The sequence below is a fragment of the Ranitomeya variabilis genome, chromosome 3 (genome assembly GCF_051348905.1).
Source record: "Ranitomeya variabilis isolate aRanVar5 chromosome 3, aRanVar5.hap1, whole genome shotgun sequence".
Taxonomy (NCBI): domain Eukaryota; kingdom Metazoa; phylum Chordata; class Amphibia; order Anura; family Dendrobatidae; genus Ranitomeya; species Ranitomeya variabilis.
The window spans coordinates 523,801,517-523,824,693 of record NC_135234.1 but is presented as its reverse complement, the minus strand read 5'-3'; the positions used below and the strand labels follow the sequence as shown (position 1 = coordinate 523,824,693).

The 23,177-nt window shown below is 40.9% G+C and overlaps 1 protein-coding gene across 1 annotated transcript in view; it reads left to right on the top strand.

Annotated features, from left to right (window-relative positions):
• The window catches only part of COL4A2 (collagen type IV alpha 2 chain), a 320,821-nt gene that overhangs the window by 221,542 nt on the left and 76,102 nt on the right, over window positions 1–23,177 (top strand). Inside the window, exons 20-28 of the mRNA XM_077297013.1 lie at window positions 3,194–3,304; window positions 3,385–3,531; window positions 9,562–9,654; window positions 9,948–10,111; window positions 12,472–12,544; window positions 15,822–15,928; window positions 16,749–16,932; window positions 19,552–19,587; window positions 22,133–22,213. Of these exons, the coding sequence (XP_077153128.1) occupies window positions 3,194–3,304; window positions 3,385–3,531; window positions 9,562–9,654; window positions 9,948–10,111; window positions 12,472–12,544; window positions 15,822–15,928; window positions 16,749–16,932; window positions 19,552–19,587; window positions 22,133–22,213 (996 nt within the window). The remainder of the gene's footprint in view (window positions 1–3,193; window positions 3,305–3,384; window positions 3,532–9,561; window positions 9,655–9,947; window positions 10,112–12,471; window positions 12,545–15,821; window positions 15,929–16,748; window positions 16,933–19,551; window positions 19,588–22,132; window positions 22,214–23,177) is intronic.

Sequence of the window (23,177 nt, the reverse complement as noted above, 5' to 3'; positions counted from 1 at the left end):
CAATGGCTTCAATCTACTGTTGTTTTTTTTTTCATTGGTTCATTCACTTGAGTGGGGGAGTTCAAACCAAAATTGGACACGTGTCTTTTTTTATATGGACCATCAATAAAAAAGAAAAAATCATGTCTAGCCCGATAAACTGTAATGTGTCAGCGTAATGTCAGTGAATGGAACTGCCAGCACAGCTATTGCAATGAGGTGTGAATGAGCCTGAACAGATAATGGTTAAGTATTCATAGCTGAAAGAATTGCGCATGTTTTCTGTAAATTAAAGACAACGCACATCTAAAAAGCACACAAATAAGGGATTCTTGAAATGTTGCCCTAAAATGTATGTTAAAATAAACTACATTCACATACATTTGGCCTTCAGGAAACAATAAGAAATTTAAAGAATATGGGCCTGATTCAAGCTGTCTTGTGAGCAGGTGTACTGAAGTCAGATGCTCCTGATTCATCAAGAGGCGCACACCTCTTAAAGAATCAGGAATGGCAGATGATGAGTGCCGTGCTCCTATGTGTTTGCCTTGCCACAAATCCTACTCCAGTCCCTGATGGAGTAAGATTCATGGAGTAGCGAATGCTGCTGCTCACTCCCACGTTGTCTGAGCTGAAAATGCCAAAAGTCACATAGTTTTAGCACAGCTTTAGGTTGCACCCAAATAATGCGATTTTTCAAAAAGCTTTTTTTACTCCAGGATACTAACATAAAAGCTTTGATGAATATGGCCTTTGTTTTGCTGAATTATTTCTCTTTTGTAGTTTTAAAAATATTTTTAGCTTATGTTATTTATAAAAACTTTTGTTCTCACAACCTGAAAATTTCATTTTAAGTCCAAGATGTGACTATAAGGCCGGGATCGCAGGTTAAAACCAAGCTCTGGTACCGGCAATCCAGAGTGGAGCGTGCGGCCACATAGCAATACATGGAGCCGCTCTGGAGTGCCGGTGCCAGAGCTTGTTTTTAACCTGCGAGACTCGGCCGTATCTCGCTGTAGTGTGACTCCGGCCTGAGTTAGCTATTCACGCTATTAAACAGCACCTTTCTGCTATACAGTATATGATCTGCATGTGCTCTTTTCTGTGCAGAAAGTCCTGACATTTAGGGCTCATTTAGACATGTATTAGGCCACATTCACACGTTCAGAATTTGGTCAGTATTTTACCTCAGTATTTGTAAGCCAAAACCAGGAGTGGGTGATAAATGCAGAAGTGGTGACGTGTTTGTATTACAGTGCCATGTAAAGGTTACATCCCCGGTTACAATTGCAGTTATTGTGAACCATTAAGCAAGTTGAAGATGAAATTATCTCAAAATGGCCTAGAGATAACACATTTCCTCTGTATTTTAGGCAATATATACACTCACTGGCCACTTTATTAGGTACACCTGTCCAACTTCTTGTTAACACTTAATTTCTAATCAGCCAATCACATGGCGGCAACTCAGTGCATTTAGGCATGTAGACATGGTCAAGACAATCTCCTGCAGTTCAAACCGAGCATCAGTATGGGGAAGAAAGGTGATTTGAGTGCCTTTGAACGTGGCATGGTTGTTGGTGCCAGAAGGGCTGGTCTGAGTATTTCAGAAACTGCTGATCTACTGGGATTTTCACGCACAACCATCTCTAGGGTTTACAGAGAATGGTCCGAAAAAGAAAAAAAATCCAGTGAGCGGCAGTTCTGTGGGCGGAAATGCCTTGTTGATGCCAGAGGTCAGAGGAGAATGGGCAGACTGGTTAGAGCTGATAGAAAAGCAACAGTGACTCAAATCGCCACCCGTTACAACCAAGGTAGGCCTAAGAGCATCTCTGAACGCACAGTGCGTCGAACTTTGAGGCAGATGGGCTACAGCAGCAGAAGACCACACCGGGTACCACTCCTTTCAGCTAAGAACAGGAAACTGAGGCTATAATTTGTACAAGCTCATCGAAATTGGACAGTAGAAGATTGGAAAAACGTTGCTTGGTCTGATGAGTCTCGATTTCTGCTGCGACATTCGGATGGTAGGGTCAGAATTTGGCGTAACAACATGAAAGCATGGATCCATCCTGCCTTGTATGGAGCATCTTTGGGATGTGCAGCCGACAAATCTGCGGCAACTGTGTGATGCCATCATGTCAATATGGACCAAAATCTCTGAGGAATGCTTCCAGCACCTTGTTGAATCTATGCCACGAAGAATTGAGGCAGTTCTGAAGGCAAAAGGGGTCCAACCCGTTACTAGCATGGTGTACCTAATAAAGTGGCCGGTGAGTATATATATATATATATATATATATATATATATATATATATATATATAGTAATTTTTTTAAATTTTTAAAATTACAAAAAGGAAAATGGGCAGATGCAAAAGTTTGGGCAGCCCTGGAAATTTGTGTCGTCAGATAACTTTTTGGCTTACATACAATGACGTAAAATACTGACCAAGTACTGAATGTGTGAATGTGGTTCTAGGCTTGAGTCACACAAGCGAATTAATAATCGGTCGCAGTTACATCCAGAAAAATTGGATGATTTTTTTCTCACATGTCATCTATGTGCTGTGTAAGTTCTGTCCATTTTTTTTACTCAGCAGTTATTAATCTTTTACAGAATCATTTACAGTTTTTTATGCTACAGAATTGTAATGTAACTGTAAAAATCGGATGCCATACGGATAGTTGTAAGGCACCTGTTTTTTTTCTTACACCCATCCGATTTTGTAGTCAAATCACAGCATGCTGCGATTTTTTTCCTCATGCCGAATACAGCTGAGAAAAATACACAGATCTGCATGGCCTCATTGAATAACATTGGTCTGAGTGCAGTCCCTTGTCCGATTTTTACGCTTGTGTGAGCGAGCCCTTAGTGCACAGTGCACTAGTCTCTTCCATATTTCGGATGATACTCGCTATTTAAATTCTGTCGCTCCCATACAGATCATCTGTATTGCATCTGATTTGTACGGATACATTGCAATTATTAACATAGAAAACTGTAATTTTATTAACTGTTGATTTTATTAACTGTGGCTATATAAACACGGATGTCATACAGATATACAATCCGGACACAGATGGCAGAGAGATGGAACACAGATTGCAATACAGATGACACTTGTCCTATTTTATCTGAAAATCAAATAATTTTTCATACATTTGTCCGAACCCAATCATGAGGCCACTTTTAAAGGTATTTTTGTTTATAGGATCCAGAGGAGATGTTGGCTTCCCTGGAAATATTGGTCTCGATGGGGAAAATGGCGACAGAGGGGATACTGGACTTCCAGGTTTAATGGGAAGACCGAGTCCATTTCCTGGTAAATATTAATTATTAGCATTATTTTATATTCATAGTCTTATTTGACAAATGCTGCCAGTTTTCCTTTTCTTTATACAGGACAACCAGGCTTTCCAGGCTTAAAGGGTGAAATAGGTCACAAAGGATATCAAGGGGATCCTGGATTTCCTGCCTTTCAACCTGGAATTGTCGGACAACCTGGAGATCCTGGACAACAAGGACCTCCTGGCTTACCTGGATATCCTGGTAACTAGAAACAAATATAGAATACTAGATGGTGGCCCGATTCTAACGCATCGGGTATTCTAGAATATGTATGTAGTTTATTTATGAAGTTTTCAGAATAATGCAATTTATACTCAGGATTCGGGCGGCCGGGCGCGACCAATTAGCGAAGCGTGGTTCAAATTCTGTGCCAGTTCGCGGCCGGACTGCGCCTGTCGCTGATTGTTCGCGGCCGGCCGGGCGTGACCAATCAGTGAAGCCTGGGCTGGCTCCAGGTTTTTGAGGGCCTTGGGCGAAAGAGTCTCATTGGGCCCCCCTCTTTAACACATACCATGATTCATGATGCACAGATATAGCAGAGAAATATACCACAGCCAAGTAGCATATAACACAGCCCACGTAGCATATAACACAGCTCACGTAGCATATAGCACAGCCACGTGCTTATAGCACAAGCCACGTAGTATATAGCACAGGCCACGTAGTATATAACACAGCCCACATAGCATATAGCACAGCCCACGTAGCATATAGCACAGCCACATAGCATATAACACAGCCACGTAGCATATAGCACAGCCATGTAGTATATAGCACAGCCACATAATATATAGCACAGCCCACATAATTATAGCACAGCCCACATAGTTTGTAGCACAGCCCACGTAGTATATAGCAAAGCCCACGCAGTGTATAACAGCCCACGTAGTATATAGCACAGCTCACGCAGTGTATAACACAGCCCATGCAGTATATAGCACAGCCCACATAGTATATAACACAGCCTACGTAGTATATAACACAGCCACGTAGTATATAGCACAGCCACGTAGTATATTGCCCAGCCATGTATATTTCACAGCTACGTAGTATATAGCACAGCCCACGTAGTATATAACACAGCCACGTAGTATATAGCACAGCTCACATAGTATATAGCACAGCTCACGCAGTATATAACACAGCCACGTAGTATATTGCCAAGCCATATATTATATTGCACAGCTACGTAGTATATAACACAGCTCATGTAGTATATAGCACAGCTCACGCAGTATATAGCACAGCTCACGCTGTATATAACACAGCCACGTAGTATATTGCCCAGCCACGTAATATATTGCACAGCCCACATAGTATATAGCACAGAGACGCAGTATATAACACAGCTCACGTAGTATATAGCACAGCCCACGCAGTGTATAACACAGCCCACGCAGTATATAGCACAGCCCACATAGTATATAACACAGCCCACGTAGTATATAACACAGCCACGTAGTATATAGCACAGCTCACATAGTATATAGCACAACTCACGCAGTATATAACACAGCCACGTAGTATATTGCCCAGCCACGTAATATATTGCACAGCTACGTAGTATATAACACAGCTCATGTAGTATATAGCACAGCTCACGCAGTATATAGCACAGCTCACGCAGTATATAACACAGCCACGTAGTATATTGCCCAGCCATGTAATATATTGCACAGCCCACGTAGTATATAGCACAGAGACGCAGTATATAACACAGTTCACGCAGTATATAGCACAGCTCACGCAGTATATAACACAGCCACGTAGTATATTGCCCAGCCATGTAATATATTGCACAGCCCACGTAGTATATAGCACAGAGACGCAGTATATAACACAGCTCACGTAATATATAGCACAGCCCACATAATATATAGCACAGCCCACATAGTTTATAGCACAGCCCACGTAGTATATAGCACAGCCCACGTAGTATATAGCACAGCCCACGCAGTGTATAACACAGCCCGTGCAGTATATAGCACAGCCCACATAGTATATAACACAGCCCACGTAGTATATAACACAGCCACGTAGTATATAGCACAGCCACGTAGTATATTGCCCAGCCATGTATATTTCACAGCTACGTAGTATATAGCACAGCCCACGTAGTATATAACACAGCCATGTAGTATATAGCACAGCTGACATAGTATATAGCACAGGTCACACAGTATATAACACAGCCACGTAGTATATTGCCCAGCCACATAATATATTGCACAGCTACGTAGTATATAACACAGCTCATGTAGTATATAGCACAGCTCACGCAGTATATAGCACAGCTCACGCAGTATATAACACAGCCACGTAGTATATTGCCCAGCCACGTAATATATTGCACAGCCCACATAGTATATAGCACAGAGACGCAGTATATAACACAGCTCACGTAGTATATAGCACAGCCCACGCAGTGTATAACACAGCCCACGCAGTATATAGCACAGCCCACATAGTACATAACACAGCCCACGTAGTATATAACACAGCCACGTAGTATATAGCACAGCCACGTAGTATATTGCCCAGCCATGTATATTTCACAGCTACGTAGTACAGTGGGGCAAAAAAGTATTTAGTCAGTCAGCAATAGTGCAAGTTCCACCACTTAAAAAGATGAGAGGCGTCTGTAATTTACATCATAGGTAGACCTCAACTATGGGAGACAAACTGAGAAAAAAAAATCCAGAAAATCACATTGTCTGTTTTTTTATCATTTTATTTGCATATTATGGTGGAAAATAAGTATTTGGTCAGAAACAAACAATCAAGATTTCTGGCTCTCACAGACCTGTAACTTCTTCTTTAAGAGTCTCCTCTTTCCTCCACTCATTACCTGTAGTAATGGCACCTGTTTAAACTTGTTATCAGTATAAAAAGACACCTGTGCACACCCTCAAACAGTCTGACTCCAAACTCCACTATGGTGAAGACCAAAGAGCTGTCAAAGGACACCAGAAACAAAATTGTAGCCCTGCACCAGGCTGGGAAGACTGAATCTGCAATAGCCAACCAGCTTGGAGTGAAGAAATCAACAGTGGGAGCAATAATTAGAAAATGGAAGACATTCAAGACCACTGATAATCTCCCTCGATCTGGGGCTCCACGCAAAATCCCACCCCGTGGGGTCAGAATGATCACAAGAACGGTGAGCAAAAATCCCAGAACCACGCGGGGGGACCTATTGAATGAACTGCAGAGAGCTGGGACCGATGTAACAAGGCCTACCATAAGTAACACACTACGCCACCATGGACTCAGATCCTGCAGTGCCACTGCTTAAGCCAGTACATGTCCGGGCCCGTCTGAAGTTTGCTAGAGAGCATTTGGATGATCCAGAAGAGTTTTGGGAGAATGTCCTATGGTCTGATGAAACCAAACTGGAACTGTTTGGTAGAAACACAACTTGTCGTGTTTGGAGGAAAAAGAATACTGAGTTGCATCCATCAAACACCATACCTACTGTAAAGCATGGTGGTGGAAACATCATGCTTTGGGGCTGTTTCTCTGCAAAGGGGCCAGGACGACTGATCCGGGTACATGAAAGAATGAATGGGGCCATGTATCGTGAGATTTTGAGTGCAAACCTGCTTCCATCAGCAAGGGCATTGAAGATGAAACGTGGCTGGGTCTTTCAACATGACAATGATCCAAAGCACACCGCCAGGGCAACGAAGGAGTGGCTTCGTAAGAAGCATTTCAAGGTCCTGGAGTGGCCTAGCCAGTCTCCAGATCTCAACCCTATACAAAACCTTTGGAGGGAGTTGAAAGTCCGTGTTGCCAAGCGAAAAGCCAAAAACATCACTGCTCTAGAGGAGATCTGCATGGAGGAATGGGCCAACATACCAACAACAGTGTGTGGCAACCTTGTGAAGACTTACAGAAAACATTTGACCTCTGTCATTGCCAACAAAGGATATATTACAAAGTATTGAGATGAAATTTTGTTTCTGACCAAATACTTATTTTCCACCATAATATGCAAATAAAATGATAAAAAAACAGACAATGTGATTTTCTGGATTTTTTTTGCTCAGTTTGTCTCCCATAGTTGAGGTCTACCTATGATGTAAATTACAGACGCCTCTCATCTTTTTAAGTGGTGGAACTTGCACTATTGCTGACTGACTAAATACTTTTTTGCCCCACTGTATATAGCACAGCCCACGTAGTATATAACACAGCCACGTAGTATATTGCCCAGCCACGTAATATATTGCACAACTACGTAGTATATAGCACAGAGACGCAGTATATAACACAGCTCACGCAGTATATAGCACAGCTCACGCAGTATATAACACAGCCACGTAGTATATTGCCCAGCCATGTAATATATTGCACAGCCCACGTAGTATATAGCACAGAGACGCAGTATATAACACAGCTCACGCAGTATATAGCACAGCCCACATAGTATATAACACAGCCCATGTAGTATATAACACAGCCACGTAGTGTATAGCACAGCCACGTAATATATTGCCCAGCCATGTATATTTCACAGCTACGTAGTATATAGCACAGCCCACATAGTATATAACACAGCCACGTAGTATATAGCACAGTTCACATAGTATATAGCACAGCTCACGCAGTATATAACACAGCCACGTAGTATATTGCCCAGCCACGTAATATATTGCACAGCTACGTAGTATATAACACAGCTCATGTAGTATGTAGCACAGCTCACACAGTATATAGCACAGCTCTCGCAGTATATAACACAGCCACGTAGTATATTGCCCAGCCATGTAATTTATTGCAGAGCCCACGTAGTATATAGCACAGAGACGCAGTATATAACACAGCTCACGCAGTATATAACACAGTCCAAGTAGTATATAGCACAGTGATGTAGTATATAGCACAGCCCACGTAGTATATAGCAGAGACATAGTATATAACACAGCCCACGCAGTATATAACACAGCTCACATAGTATATAACACAGTCCACATAGTATATAGCAATGTGGGCACCATATCCCTGTTAAAAAAAAGAATTAAAATAAAAAATAGTTATATACTCACCTTCCGGCGGCCCCCGGATCCAGGCGAGGCGTTTAGAGATGCTCCTCGTGACGCTCCGGTCCCAAGAATGCATTGCGGTCTCGCGAGATGATGACGTAGCGGCATCAATAGTAAAAAGTTGGTCACACAGAGTTAATAGCAGCGTTAACGGACTGCGTTACACCACGGCATAACGCGGTGTAACGCAGCCATTAACCCTGTGTGAGCGCTGACTGGAGGGGAGAATGGAGGGGGCACTGACAGAGTAGGAAGGGGTGAATTCGCGGCTGGACTGTGCACATCGCTGACGCGGGATTTCTGTGACAGACAGACAGACAGACATACAGACAAACAGACGGAAGTGCCCCTTAAACGATTATATATATATGTAGATTCTAAATATGAGTGGAAACATTCATGTTAAACTGTCTGGGAAAGGGGTATGGTTTCAATAGATGTTCTATTAATGTCAGAGAGACTAAAACATCACCTCTCAGACATACACCCATAGTTATAATGGAAACCCCTGACCTGTATTCTGACAGATGAAACAGGGATCCGACTTGCCTGTTTCTGTAACTTACAGAAACTTTGGCCCTGTTCACACTGTGTTTATCCAGTGTCCAGGGACTCTGTCAGAATCCTCATAAAAATGGAAGCTGTCGACTGCTATGAATTGTACGAACTTCAGATTAACTCTGCTTTGTTTGTGTTTTTATCCTGAAAGCATTTTTCTTTTCAGATGAGAACAAGAAATCTAGGGCCTCGACTCATTAATAGTGACATTTTGTTCGCCAGTTATTGGGAGGAATAATATGCTGCGAATTAAATATGAGGCACATGCTTTTAATCAATTTGTTGCACAATATCAGTGGCATATGCCTTTATGTGCCGCGCCAGAAATGTTACTCCACTCACGGACTGGTGTACCATTTCTGACGTAAGAAACACTCTCACTATTTATGAATTGGGTGGAAATAACTACAGCTACATATATTTTGGCGTAATTACCAGAAGCTAGCATGTAAAGGCCAGAAGTCACACAATTTGTGACTTTTCAAAGCATTTTACATCAGTTTTCTGCTGTAAACACTTTGATAAATCAGGGACTATATTTTCTATGCCAGCCTGAAAAAGTTGTGTGGTTCCATGTTTTAACTAAGTTTAAAGCTACTCTGTGTTACATCTATGTCTATATTTATAGGTGGGCGCATTGGATCCAAAGGTTTACCAGGACCTCAGGGAAAAGAAGGTGTTAATGGATTTCCTGGCCTAGCTGGCTCAAGAGGAGTTAAAGGTGACCTGAAAATAAAAATTAAAACACTGATAGTATCTAATGTACATCTGATATCTGTGGTCATTTACAGTTATCACAATTATTTAATAGCTGATACTTTTGATATATATCTGTGGACAGTGGTTTTCCTTTTTTTTTGTATGGTAAATTTGAGCTGGTTGGTATGTTGCGGCTTTGCAGTGGAATCCCTTATTATTTTTTAGGCATTTATAGGTTCTATTTGTAATAAATGAATCATAGACCAATTCACATAAATATATGCCTATAAGGAGCATCTCAATCTTATTACACAGGGGACCAAGGTGAATGTAGGTGCACGGCTGGTGATGACCCCTCAAGAGGTCCTGCTGGTGTTGCTGGTCCTGTAGGATTTTCAGGCTCACCAGGTGAACTTGGAGCCAAAGGAGAAAGAGGAGACAGAGGAGTTCATGGTCTGCCTGGCGCACCAGGTATTGGGGTGAGTAATTTTTTATTTTCTGTTATGTTAAAAGATAACAGCAAAGGTATAACTTTTCATCAGTTACAAATTGTTAGAATGAACATTGTATCTGATTATAACTAAAAATTCACTGGGCTAGGTTCACAATTTTTACGTAGGGAATCAATGACATAGAGTGAGTTACCCTGTATTCCAGATTAATAATATTTATATTCAGTTATCAAATTGCTGTAAAATCCATCACAAAGTAGTGTAAGGCTATGTGCACACGTCAGGATTTCTAGCAGAAATTTTCCTGACAAAAACCAGACATTTCTGCCAGAAATCCGCATGCGTTTTTTTCGCGTTTTTTCATGCGTTTTTGACGCGTTTTTGACAAGTTTTTTGTGCGTTTTTTGTGCGTTTTTTTCCAAATGCATAGAATTGCGGGAAAAACGCGGAAAATCCGCAAAATTAATGAACATGCTGCTTTTTTTATCGCAATGCGCTTTTTTTGCGGAAAATAAACCACACCATGTGCACAAAATATGCAGAATGCATTCTAAATGATAGGATGCATAATGTATGCGTTTTTAATGAGTTTTTATAGCGTTTTTATCGCGAAAAAAACGCGAAAAAACCTGAACGTGTGCACATACCCTAAAGACACAACGCCAATGCATGATGTGTGTGACGCACAGAGGCGTACAAGAGAGAGTGGACCCTCAGGGTCACAGTGCAGACGACACAAGGACGAGCAACCCCGGGGAGAGGCTACCCCTATACAGGGATAGTGGGGAGCAAGCCCAAGGGGAACTACACTGCAACAGCTGGTACAAGAGGGGCGGCTCAGGAAAAATAACAGACTGAGGAGAGGGACGTAAAACAAGACTGAATGGTAAGAGGAAGGGAGGCTGGGAACAGAACGAGGGAGGCTGGGCTGGAACAAGAAAGACACAGAGGAGGCAAAACGGAAAATAGGAACACAGCTGAAAGTAGACGCAACCAGACTGAGGAGAAAAAGGCCTAACACTGCGCACAAAAGCACAACAATAATCAGGCGCCTCCATTATGGGGAGGGCGCCTGATAAAGGCAAAGGAATCACCTGATTGGTAGAGGTGAAACAGGGAGGACGCGGAAGGGGTTAAGAGGGAGGAAGAGCGCGCGCCCGCGACCTAAGAGGCATGTGCGGAGCAGACGCCGGCCGGAGGAAGGAGGGAGCACGAGCGCCACGCTGAAGACCCCCAGCAGCCGCAAGAGAGAACGAGGGAGCGGCGCGATGCCCGGGACGGACAGCAGGAGCGCAACGAGAGGAACTAATGGAGGAAGCGGCCGCAGCGTCAGGAGCGGCAGGTATGACAGTGTGTCCCTAGTCATCGTCTTAGTTCACGACTGAGGACGCTTTGTGTAATACTAACCCTTTGATGTTCTGTCTGTACACTACTTTGTGATGGATTTTACAGTCATTTGATGACTGGGGAAAAAACAGTTTTACTCGTTTTACATTGATTCTTATCAGTCCATGTTATACCTTAAAGAGCGCACCACTCCTACTCCTACTGGTTTTCTGCTTGCAGGAGGCGGAGTGTTCCTGATGATTGATAGGTCAGAGTAGTAGCATGGCTGTGCTGCTGGCCCAAACTATGCACTCATTGATGCTGCGAAAGAGGTACTTTTGCCTCTGCAACATTGAAGGAGTGCAGGGACACTGAAGCTGGTGGGATCCAGCAAGCATCAAAGCAGCGCAGACAAGCTCTATAGCATTCACTGCACTCCTTGCCTAGGAGACCAGCCACCGCTGATAGACCACAAAGGTGGCCAGTAACCTAAGCAAAGAGCAATGCACAACAGAATAACAAATCCCTTAAGAATGACATAATAATTCCATAGTATAAAACATAGACAAAGTATCTCAACTTCAATTCCCTAACCCACCCTAATCCCAAATCCTAACCTTTCAGAGAGGACCATATTCATTTTCAGAGCAGTTCCAAAATAACGGCGTATAACATTCGTAGAAGGTGGGAGTAAAGGAAACAAAGAGGACTAACAATTAAGGGATAGCATACTTGAGCGTTTTTTAATAAGAAGTAAATTGCTGAATTGTTTGTTTTTGCAAGTACTTTGTAATTTTATCCATTTAAAAAGAGAGGAACACTTTAAATGCTGTTACAAGTGCAGGTTGCCTAATAATGCCAACTTTGGCATGTATGGCAATTGTAGTATATTCTGTAGATACAGGTCAAGTATTACTTAATCATCGTTAAAAGAATAAAAGTAATTTATTTTAGGACTATACAATCCTTTAAAATCCATCAGCGTATGCCAATATTACTAGAAGCAATTATTGTAAAAATATATTTTACGTTGACAATTTTTTTTATATATTGTTTATAAGGGCCTACCAGGCATCAATGGTCTTCCTGGATCTGATGGAGGAAAGGGAGACACAGTGTTTGCTACAGAGAAAGGTAATTAATTACTGTGCATGTCTACAATAGCTTAATTTATAATATTGTACAAAATTCTAAGATTTCAAAGCCGCAGAAAAATGTTAATATATTGATAACAAATTATTCATTCATATATTAAAAAAAGCACATGTTTAGAGTAAAGTGCATTTTGGTCTAAAGTGATATAAATTTCATGTTCATGACAAAATGTTTCCTGTAGTATGGCAATATCTAGTCCTCAGCCATATTAATTTGTGCAGCTCTCATTTAGACGGCATACATCCTTTCAACACTACTTTTGTCTGTCACCAATTTCATGTAAAGTTTTTTACAAAAATAAAAACAAATATTTGACTCCATTAGATTCTGTGCTATGGTGCTGTTCTGCGTAAAAACCATTCCTTCTTGAAGGAATAACCTGATAAAAACAGCGGCGTACAAAGCACGATATAACTGCAAGCTCCCCACGTGCCACAGGGAATCTAGATAATAATAATAAAAATAATAATTTTATTTATATAGCGCCAACATATTCCGCAGCGCTTTACAACTTATAGAGGGGACTTGTACAGACAATAGACATTGCAGCATAACAGAAATCACAGTTTTAAACAGATACCAGGAGGAATGAGGGCCCTGCTCGCAAGCTTACAAACTATGAGGAAAAGGGGAGACACAAGAGGTGGATGGTAACAATTGCTTTAGTTATTTGGACCAGCCATAGTGTAAGGCTCGGGTGTTCATGTAAAGCTGCATGAACCAGTTAACTGCCTAAGTATGTAACAGTATAGACACAGAGGGCTATTAACTGTATAAAGTGTATGAGAACATGATGCGAGGAATCTGATTATGGTTTAATTTTTTTTTGAATGGGCCACACAGGGATAGTTAGGTTAATGCGTTGAGGCGGTAGGCCAATCAGAACAAATGAGTTTTTAGGGCACGCTTAAAACTGTGGGGATTCCACAGAATCGGCGCTGCACGTGTAATGTCTTGGAGACGGGAGTGGGAGGTTCTGATTATTGAGGGTGCTAACTTCAGGTCATGAGCGGAGGGCTCGGGTAGGGTGGTAGACTGAGACCAGAGAGGAGATGTAGGGTGGTGCTGAGCCATGGAGTGCTTTGTGGATGAGGGTAGTAGTTTTGTACTGGATTCTGGAGTGGATGGGTAGCCAGTGTAATGACTGGCACAAGGTAGAGGCATCGGTGTAATGGTTGGTGAGGAATATGATCCTGGCAGCAGCATTCAGGACAGATTGGAGCGGGGAGAGTTTGGTAAGAGGGAGGCCGATTAGTAGAGAGTTACAATAGTCCAGACGAGAATGAATAAGTGAAACAGCAAGAGTTTTTGCAGAGTCGAAAGTAAGAAAAGGATGAATTCTAGAAATGTTTTTGAGATGCAGATAAGAAGAGCGAGCCAGTGATCGGATGTGGGGGTGAATGAAAGCTCGGAATCAAGTATGACCCCAAGGCAGCGGGCATGTTGCTTTGGAGTAATGGTGGAACCGCACACCGAGATGGCAATGTCAGGCAAAGGTAGGTTAGTAGAGGGAGAAAACACGAGGAGTTCAGTTTTTGACAGGTTCAGTTTCAGATAGAGGGAGGACATGATGTTAGAGACAGCAATGAGACAATCACTGGTGTTTTCTAAAAAGGTCGGCGTGATATCAGGAGAAGAATAATTGGGTGTCGTCAGCATAGAGATGGTACTGGAAACCAAATCTACTGATTGTTTGTCCAATAGGGGCAGTATACAAAGAGAAGAGGATGGGGCCTAGGACTGATCCTTGAGGAACCCCTACAGTAAGAGGAAGGTGAGAGGAGGAGGAACCAGCAAAAGATACAGTGAAAGAGCAGTCAGAGAGATAGGAGGAGAACCAGGAGAGAACGGTTTCTTTGAGGCCGATGGAGCGGAGCATAGTGAGGAGGAGCTGATGATCCACAGTGTCGAATGCTGCGGAGAGATCCAAGAGAATTTGCATGGAGTAGTGACCATTAGATTTAGCTGTTAGTAGGTCATTAGAGACTTTAGTGAGGGCAGTTTCAGTAGAGTGTAAAGAGCGGAAACCAGATTGAAGAGGGTTGAGAAGAGAGTTATCTGAGAGATAGCGGGTAAGACGGGAGTGGACCAGGCGATCAAGGAGTTTAGAGATGAAGGGAAGTTTAGAGACAGGTCTATAATTAGGGGCACAGTTTTGAACGAGGGATGGTTTTTTAAGTAATGGATGTATGATGGCATGCTTAAAGGAGGAAGGAAAAATACCGGAAGAGAGAGAAAGGTTGAATATTTTTGTTAGGTGAGAGGTGACAGCCGGGGAAAGGGACTGGAGATGTGACGGAATGGGGTCACTGGTGCAAGTGGTTGGGCGAAGATGCAAGGAGCCTGATTACTTCTTCTTCTGTAACTGGTTCAATAACTGGACAGCCTCCAGCACACTACTCTGCTGTGTGTGTGAGGCCTAAGGGTTTTATCACAAGTGACAAATTAGTTGCAAAAACTTTTATGAATGAAAATCCAATGTATACTTCCAAATGGGTTGTTTCTGTATCGTGGGCGTAAATATTTTTAAACCACATAAGTGTTTGTGTATGCATGTGTTTTCAGTGAGGAGACGGGACAAGCCTCTGCTATACACTTCCATCGGAACATGCAAATTGTCTCTTCAGAGAGGAAGAGGACCAAAACACTAGTGCCACCTATTGGTAGTAGCAATCCCAAAAGTCAATATTTATCCTCCAACAAGCCTTTCCATATGACTAAGGATAAAAGCCAAACCAGAATCTCAGTTTGGAGACACAGTGTTTCATAGTTATGCCACTCATCAGTGCAAAGTAATAGATCTGATTTAGCTAGGTGAGAGGCTCTGGATTGCAGTCTATGCTCACTCTGACATGCTAGGCTTGACTGTCACTCTCCCTAAGGAGCAATGTTACCCCTTAGACTCCCTTCTATAAGAACAAAAGAAACAGAGGCCAGAGTACTTAGACTATACATCTGCTGTGCTTTTAATTGGTAGCATATAATCACAGCTGTGAGGGTCTGTTTGGGTAATATTTTTGAGCAGCACATATTATTGGTATTATACTACATGTACAGCAAAGCCATTTTAATACAAGATAAAAAAGTCTCCACTCTACTCAAGTAACGCAAGGTGCTCCATACCCCGCCTACATGTGTCTTGGACAGATAATCACAGTTCTGTTATTAGTGAACCATCGTTTATGATTAAGGTTGTCATGACCTGTGCTAAAAGTAAGTTAGTGAGAAAATTAATTAAAACTTTACATTCTTTAAGGTGCAAAAGGTGCTTCAGGAGATCCTGGCATATCCGGCACTATAGGATTTGAAGGAACTCCGGGAAAAGATGGATCTTATGGAGTTCCTGGCTTCCCTGGTGCTGCTGTGAGTAGTTCACTGAAAGCTAATCTGCAATCAAAACCAAACACATAGAAATATATGTAATATATGTATTTTTTTAAATGAACATTACAATTGACACTGGCGCAGGGGCATAAATAGTAACTGTAAGAACCCTGGCATGTAATGTATGTTTTCATCTATATGCACCTTCTATATAAAATATATATGCATCTCTTACTTATGTATATAGTGGCAAAAATGTTTGTAATGTAGTTCAAAATGTATTCATAAAACAGATTATGCCCGCACTTAAAAGAAAACATACTTTTGAGTAACCATATGTTATAAGAATGCATACAAGGCAAATTGGTATGTTCACACTAGCTGTGCTAGTGCTAGTGGTAGTACTAGTGGTGCACTTATTTTTCTGGTAAAAATGACAGAACTTGCTGAGGCTCCAATCCACATGTGAACATAGCCTTAGCTACAAATAGCCATTTATTAAATATCGTAATTTGTGTTTTTAACAAAATGTAATGAAGTGTTTTGTAGGTGTATCTTCATCCTAGATGTTTATTAATATGCAGGGAACTGAAGTGATCTTGACAGTGTTCTTACACCTGTGAGCCCTAAACCATTCTGTCTATATGCTCATGCAGGAGTTCTACTAGTTCCATAAGGGAGTGCTTTGGGACAGTGCTCTGAGCAGTGAGGGTCTAAAGACCTGGATCCTCATTTTTCTGCAGGATATTTAGGGACATAAAATATTATTAAAATCGCTATCACGTTCACTCTAAGATATCCAAAGTATTCAGAAATCCAAACAACACATATACCGTATACCGTACTTTGTTTGTTATAGGGTGATGCTGTCAAAGGACTACTTGGCGACCCTGGGTTTCCAGGACTTCCAGGTTCTGAAGGACCCAGAGGTGAGACTGGTCAGCCAGGTATAGGATTTGAAGGCGCTAAAGGCACACGTGGACTTCCTGGGCCACCAGGACTGAACGGACTACCAGGAATTCCAGGATTGCCAGGCTTAACGGGTAAGAATTGTAAAAACTATTTTTCAGTGATTATGTGTAGATCATTAAATTAATTTCACAAAATTTTGATAACAACAGATTTTAGTAAGGATGAGGCTTAGTAGCTTAGCTTAATGACTACATTCTACTGATCACTCCTTTAACTGGCTTTATCGCAGTCCAAAACTATTCTTAAAATATATTTGGTCATAATAACCTCCAGAGAAATACCTTAATGCTGCACACTGATAGGATATAGTCAAAAGAAAAATTCAAGCTAACAAAGCAGAATGGCTCACAACATGATCCCAACACACAACAAATGGTCACGTCCTTAGGTACATGGCTGGAAACTGCAGAAGTGGTCATTAAAGGCATAAACCATGCAAAACCTGTAATTCTTCATTCTTACTGGCTCTATGTAGCCTGTTATACTATCCTATGCAGTTGAATAAAGGGTAAGGCGATATATACTTACCAGATGAAATCCAAAAGGACACATATCTGGCCTTCGTCAAGTATATGAGAGTTGTGGGTTTGAAATCCCCCATTAGAATGTAGAGGTGATCATGCATGTGCACGACCTGCTCATTTATTGTCTATAGGACCACCGAAGTTGTGGCGAAAATGCATGGCCAATGCCTAATTTTGACGTGATATTTCAGGCCTCTGTTGTCGACTTGGGACAACCCCTTTAAAGTCTAACTTTATAGTGCTTGCAACTGATCATTAAATTTCATTATTATTTAAAATGTAATGAAAATTGTAAAAAATATTAGATTCACTTGACATGAGTGTAAAAAATGTTATGTAATGAATTAGTAAATGAAATATTTTTTTCTCATCTACAGGGTGGGCCATTTACATGGATACACCTAAATAAAATGGGAATGGTTGCTGATATCAACCTCCTGTATGTGGTACATTAGTATATGGGAGGGGGAAAACTTTTCAAGATGGGTGGTGACCATGGCTGCCATTTTGAAGTTGGCCATTTGGATCCAACTTTATTTTTTTCAATGGGAAGAGGGTCATGTGAGACATCAAACTTATTGAGAATTTCACAAGAAAAACAACGGTGTGCTTGGTTTTATCGTAACTTTATTCTTTTATGTTTACAAATTTATGACCACTTATAAAATGTTTTCAAAGTGCTGCCCATTGTGTTGGATCATCAATGCAACCCTCTTCTCCCACTCTTGACACACTGATAGCAACACTGTAGAACAAATGCTAGCACAGGCTTCCAGTATCCGTTGTTTCAGATGCTGCACATCTCGTATCTTCAAAGCATAGACAATTGCCTTCAGATGATCCCAAAGATAAAAATCTAAGGGGGTCAGATCGGGAGACCTTGGTGGCGATTCAACTGGCCAACGAAGACCAATCCACTTTCCAGGAAACTGTTCATGTAAGAATGCTCGGACCTGACACCCATAATGTGGTGGTGCATGACTGTCTTCCCATTGAAAAAAATAAAGTTGGATCCAAAATGGCCGACTTAAAAATGGCCGCCATGGTCACCACCCATCTTGAAAAGTTTTCCCCCTCCCATATACTAATGTGCCACAAACAGTAAGTTAATATCACCAACCATTCCCATTTTATTTAGGTGTATCCATATAAATGGCCCACCTTGTATATTTGGATTGAGGTAAATTTAGTAAAGTAATAGGCCTGATTCATTATTAAAGTGGCACTTGAAGTTTTTGGTGTCTTGCACTTTTTTTACTTTGCACCATCTTTCCATTTGACCTTTTTTTTTAAGTTACTTGTTTTCAGTGTTCATTTAATTTTTTTAGCTAAGTGTTCATCTTTTTTTTAGCTTGCTCAGAGATTAGGGTTTCCAGATTATTTTGCCTGAAAAATAGTTGCAAATTTTGCACAAATGTACTCCCCTTAATAATTTTATGTATGCCTGGCATTTTGGCACAAATTTTGCAATATTTTAGCCAAACATGCAACTTTTTGCAATAAAAAGTCTCGAAACAGGTTATAAACAATAATAAGTGGTATTTGTTTTATTTTGTGCAAAATTGATGAATAGAGTGTTTCATTTTGATTAATTTCTTTCAAATACATCAGCGAATACCACAAAACTAAGAGAAGCGTGAGAAAAAATAATTGTAAAAGATTAATTGAGCCCAAAGCTTCCAAGTAGATTAGGAAACAAAGTGTTTCCGATGATTTGCCAGTTTTTCTGCTTTATCAGTTTATAAAATACAAAAGAAAAATTTGTTTGCCTTTTATTCTCTAAAATGCACTAAAAGCAATTGTTATAGTGATCATCCATATTACCAATATGGATGGAATTCAAATTATGTGAAAAATTTGCTCATCTCCAATGAGGACATTTGTAGCTCAATGTTAGCTATTACATTATTTAGTAGTCTGATAAGATATAAGGTTAAAAATGTGTAATGTTAAGTTCCCAATTCAAACAATACTGGAATTATATCAGTATAACAGTGCATGTTATGGATGGTTCAAATTAGAACCACCATGACATAATGTTAACTTTATTCATCAGATATAATTTGTTGATAATAACAATGTACCGTAGTTTCATAAAGACTATAAAGTTTATTTGGTTACATTTTGACATCAATGTTAAAATATTTTTTTTATTTTTTATTTTAGGAGATTGCTTTAAGGAGCCCAGAGACGGACAAACAGGTAATTCTTGGCCTCCCCACTACCTCTTGTGCACAATAACTATGTTTCTTCTCTAAAGATTTCTGATATTATTTTTTATTAGTTATTTCTACAGATGGGCAACTTTATTTGTGTGGAATGGTTGAAGGGAATTCCACTCAGATTTTACAAAAAAATCTGTGTTCTGCCAAATCTGGATTTTTTTTTATTTGATACACGGGAATTCATTAAGATGGCGGCTTACTGAACACCATTTGACTGAACCATAGAGAGCCAACAAAATATTAAAACAAATAAAAAGAGCTAATTCTCATCTCAACGTTCAACTCCCAGCCACCCCCACTGTATTTTCTTCCCAATACAGTTTTAACTGCCTCTTCTTACCAGCTCTGTGTGCTGTTATCCATGACCTCTTCATGCTAGGCCGGGACTTCAGGATGTGCATCACAACCTTTTTATGACTGACGTACTAGGCCGGGACTGATGCCACAACTAGACCAGGGACGTCACTTTGCATCCTCGTCTTAAGGTTGCATTGAAGTCGTGAAATCAGGATGTGCCTCGGCCTTATGATGAGCACTCAATGGCGGACCTTCCACCACTACTAAACTTGAGCCTAGTCAAGGCTAGAAGTTCCCGCTAAGTGTAAAGATGCCTGGGGTTTCAGTGCGAGGCAGCGGTAAGAATAGGTGCACGGGACCATACGGGTGACAGTGAGCAGCAGAGGGGAGTGGAGAGTTGAGCATTGGTTGTCATTTTATTCTGCATATTACGTATATTATGCCCCAGAGCATAGTAATAGTTGTTACATAGTTGCATAGTTACATAGGTTGAAAAAAGACCTAGGTCCATCAAGGACAACTGTTCTCCACCAATTGTACATCACGTCACTAATTTAACTTTAACCTGCAATATTATTTGTATCAAATAAATCATCCAGCACTTTTTGAAAAGCTGTTATAGTGTCTGCCATTACTATCTCTCGTGGTAGAGCAAGTCTGACTGCTCTAACTGTAAAGAACCCTTTCCTATTTAGCTGCCGGAATCGCCATTCTTCCACCAGGAATGAATGTTCCCTGGTCCTTAGTATGGTCTTTAGAAGGAATAAGCCATGTTCTAGTACTTTGTACTGGCCTTACATATATTTACACATGTAAATGAGATCTCCTCTGACATCTTTTTTCTAAGCTAAACAAGCCCAACTTTTCCAACCTTTCATGATATGAGGTGCCTTCCATACCAAGTAATAATCTAGTTGCCTGTCTTTGAACTGTTTCTAACTTCTGAATATCCTTTTTAAAATGTGAAGCCCAAAACTGGATCCCATATTCTAAATGTGGCTTCACCAATGATTTATAAAGGGGTAATAATACACTGGGATAGCGGGAATTTCTCTCTCTTTTTGTACATCCTAAAATCTTGTTTGCTTTTGCAGCTGCTGCCTGACTAAAGGTACCTTCACACGAAACGACGCTGCAGCGATAGCGACAACGATGCCGATCGCTGCACCGTCGCTGTTTGATCGCTGGAGAGCTGTCACACAGACAGCTCTCCAGCGACCAACGATGCCGAGGTCCCCGGGTAACCAGGGTAAACATTGGGTTGCTAAGCGCAGGGCCGCGCTTAGTAACCCGATGTTTACCCTGGTTACCAGCGTAAAATGTAAAAAAAACAAACAGTACATACTTACATTCGCGTCCCCCGGCGTCCGCTTCCTGCACTGACTGACTGACTGAGCGCCGGCAGTAGCAGAGCACAGCGGTGACGTTACCGCTGTGCTGTGCTTTCACTTTGCGGCGCTCAGTCAGTGTGGGAAGCAGACGGCGGGGGATGTGAATGTAAGTATGTACTGTTTGTTTTTTTTACATTTTACACTGGTAACCAGGGTAAACATCGGGTTACTAAGCGCGGCCCTGCGCTTAGTAACCCGATGTTTACCCTGGTTACCAGTGTAAAACATCGCTGGTATCGTTGCTTTTGCTGTCAAACACAACGATACACGGCGATCGGACGACCAAATAAAGTTCTGAACTTTATTCAGCGACCAGCGACATCACAGCAGGATCCTGATCGCTGCTGCGTGTCATATTTAACGATATCGCTAGCCAGGACGCTGCAACGTCACGGATCACTAGCGATATCATTACAAAGTCGTTTCGTGTGAAGGTACCTTAAGTAATGTTGCTCAGTTTACTTGTAACCTGAATACCCAAGTCCTTCCCCTGTTCTGTAGTCCCGAGTATTCTTTTATCTAATGTATGTGCAGCAACATGATTACTCTGTCCTAGGTGCATTACTGTACATTTATCTACATTAATTCTCATTTGCCAAGTGTTTGTCCATTCAGTCATCTTTTTCAGATCGTTTTGCAATATTGTAATGTCAAGGTCAGATTTAATATCCTACATAGTTTGGTGTCGTCAGCAAAGACTGACACTTTACTCTCCATCCCAACCACAAGGTCATTAATCGGTCCTAGCACAGATCCCTGCGGTACCCCACTGCTAACTATATCCCATTTAGAGAACGTACCATTTATGCCAACTCTTTGTTTCCTGTCATTTAGCTGTGACGATCCCCCAAAGAAGCCAACACGAAACACGCATAGGGGCTGACAGCCTGCAGACAAAAACTACAGACAACATGGGTAAGGATCAGTCTTGAGCTAGTAATCTTATTTGTTTGCCCCTTAAAGGCATATACACACTATATATTATGGTATATCCTCTTAAGAACTTGATTCCTCCAGTCATATACTTTTCAGTGTAGTGTTGTCTCCTGAACTTTCTTTACCTGTGTCCTTCATAGTGATTATACCCATGTCAAATTTGTGTGTAATTATGTATACTCTAATATTTTAGTACTGTATGATATCTTTACATAAATAATTTTTTTTCACATATTTCGAAGACAGATTTCATGACTCCAATTTTTCTAATTTCTTATATTTATGGGAGTTTTTTGTTGTATTGGCAGCAAAAAAGCCATTTTTGATGTCGTCAGATACTGTATATTATTGTATGTTGCTCTGATCCAATTTTTCACAACTTATTCTTCATGAAACTATGCTGGTTGACAGTTATTATATTATTATCTACAATATATTTCTGCAGGTCATGTCTTATAATGCCCTCAAAAATTTTGCACACTACTGATGTTAGACTTACCGGACTTTAGTTGCCAGAATCCACCTTCTTACATTTCTTAATGATCAGTACTATGTGAGCCATCCTCCAATCCCGTGGCACGACCCCTGTTACAAGAGAGTCTAAGAATACAAGATACAGTGGTCTGTCAATTATTGAGCTCAATTCCCTCAGTATCTGTGGATGAATGCCATCATGGCGAGGGGATTTGTCAATATTGAAATTACTCAGATGTAGATGTACTTCTTTTTGTGTTAAACTAGTTATATCAGGTAGTGAATTTTGATTTTTACTATGTTAAATGATCCCTGTAAGAGACAGTTCATTGTGAACACGGATGAAAAGTGCCTGTTTAATATCTCAGCCTTTTCTTTGTCTTCTGTAATTATCTTGTTATTGTCATCTTTTCAGGGGCTGACACTATCTGTTTTTTCTTTTTGGCATTCATGTATTTTTTAAAAAAAT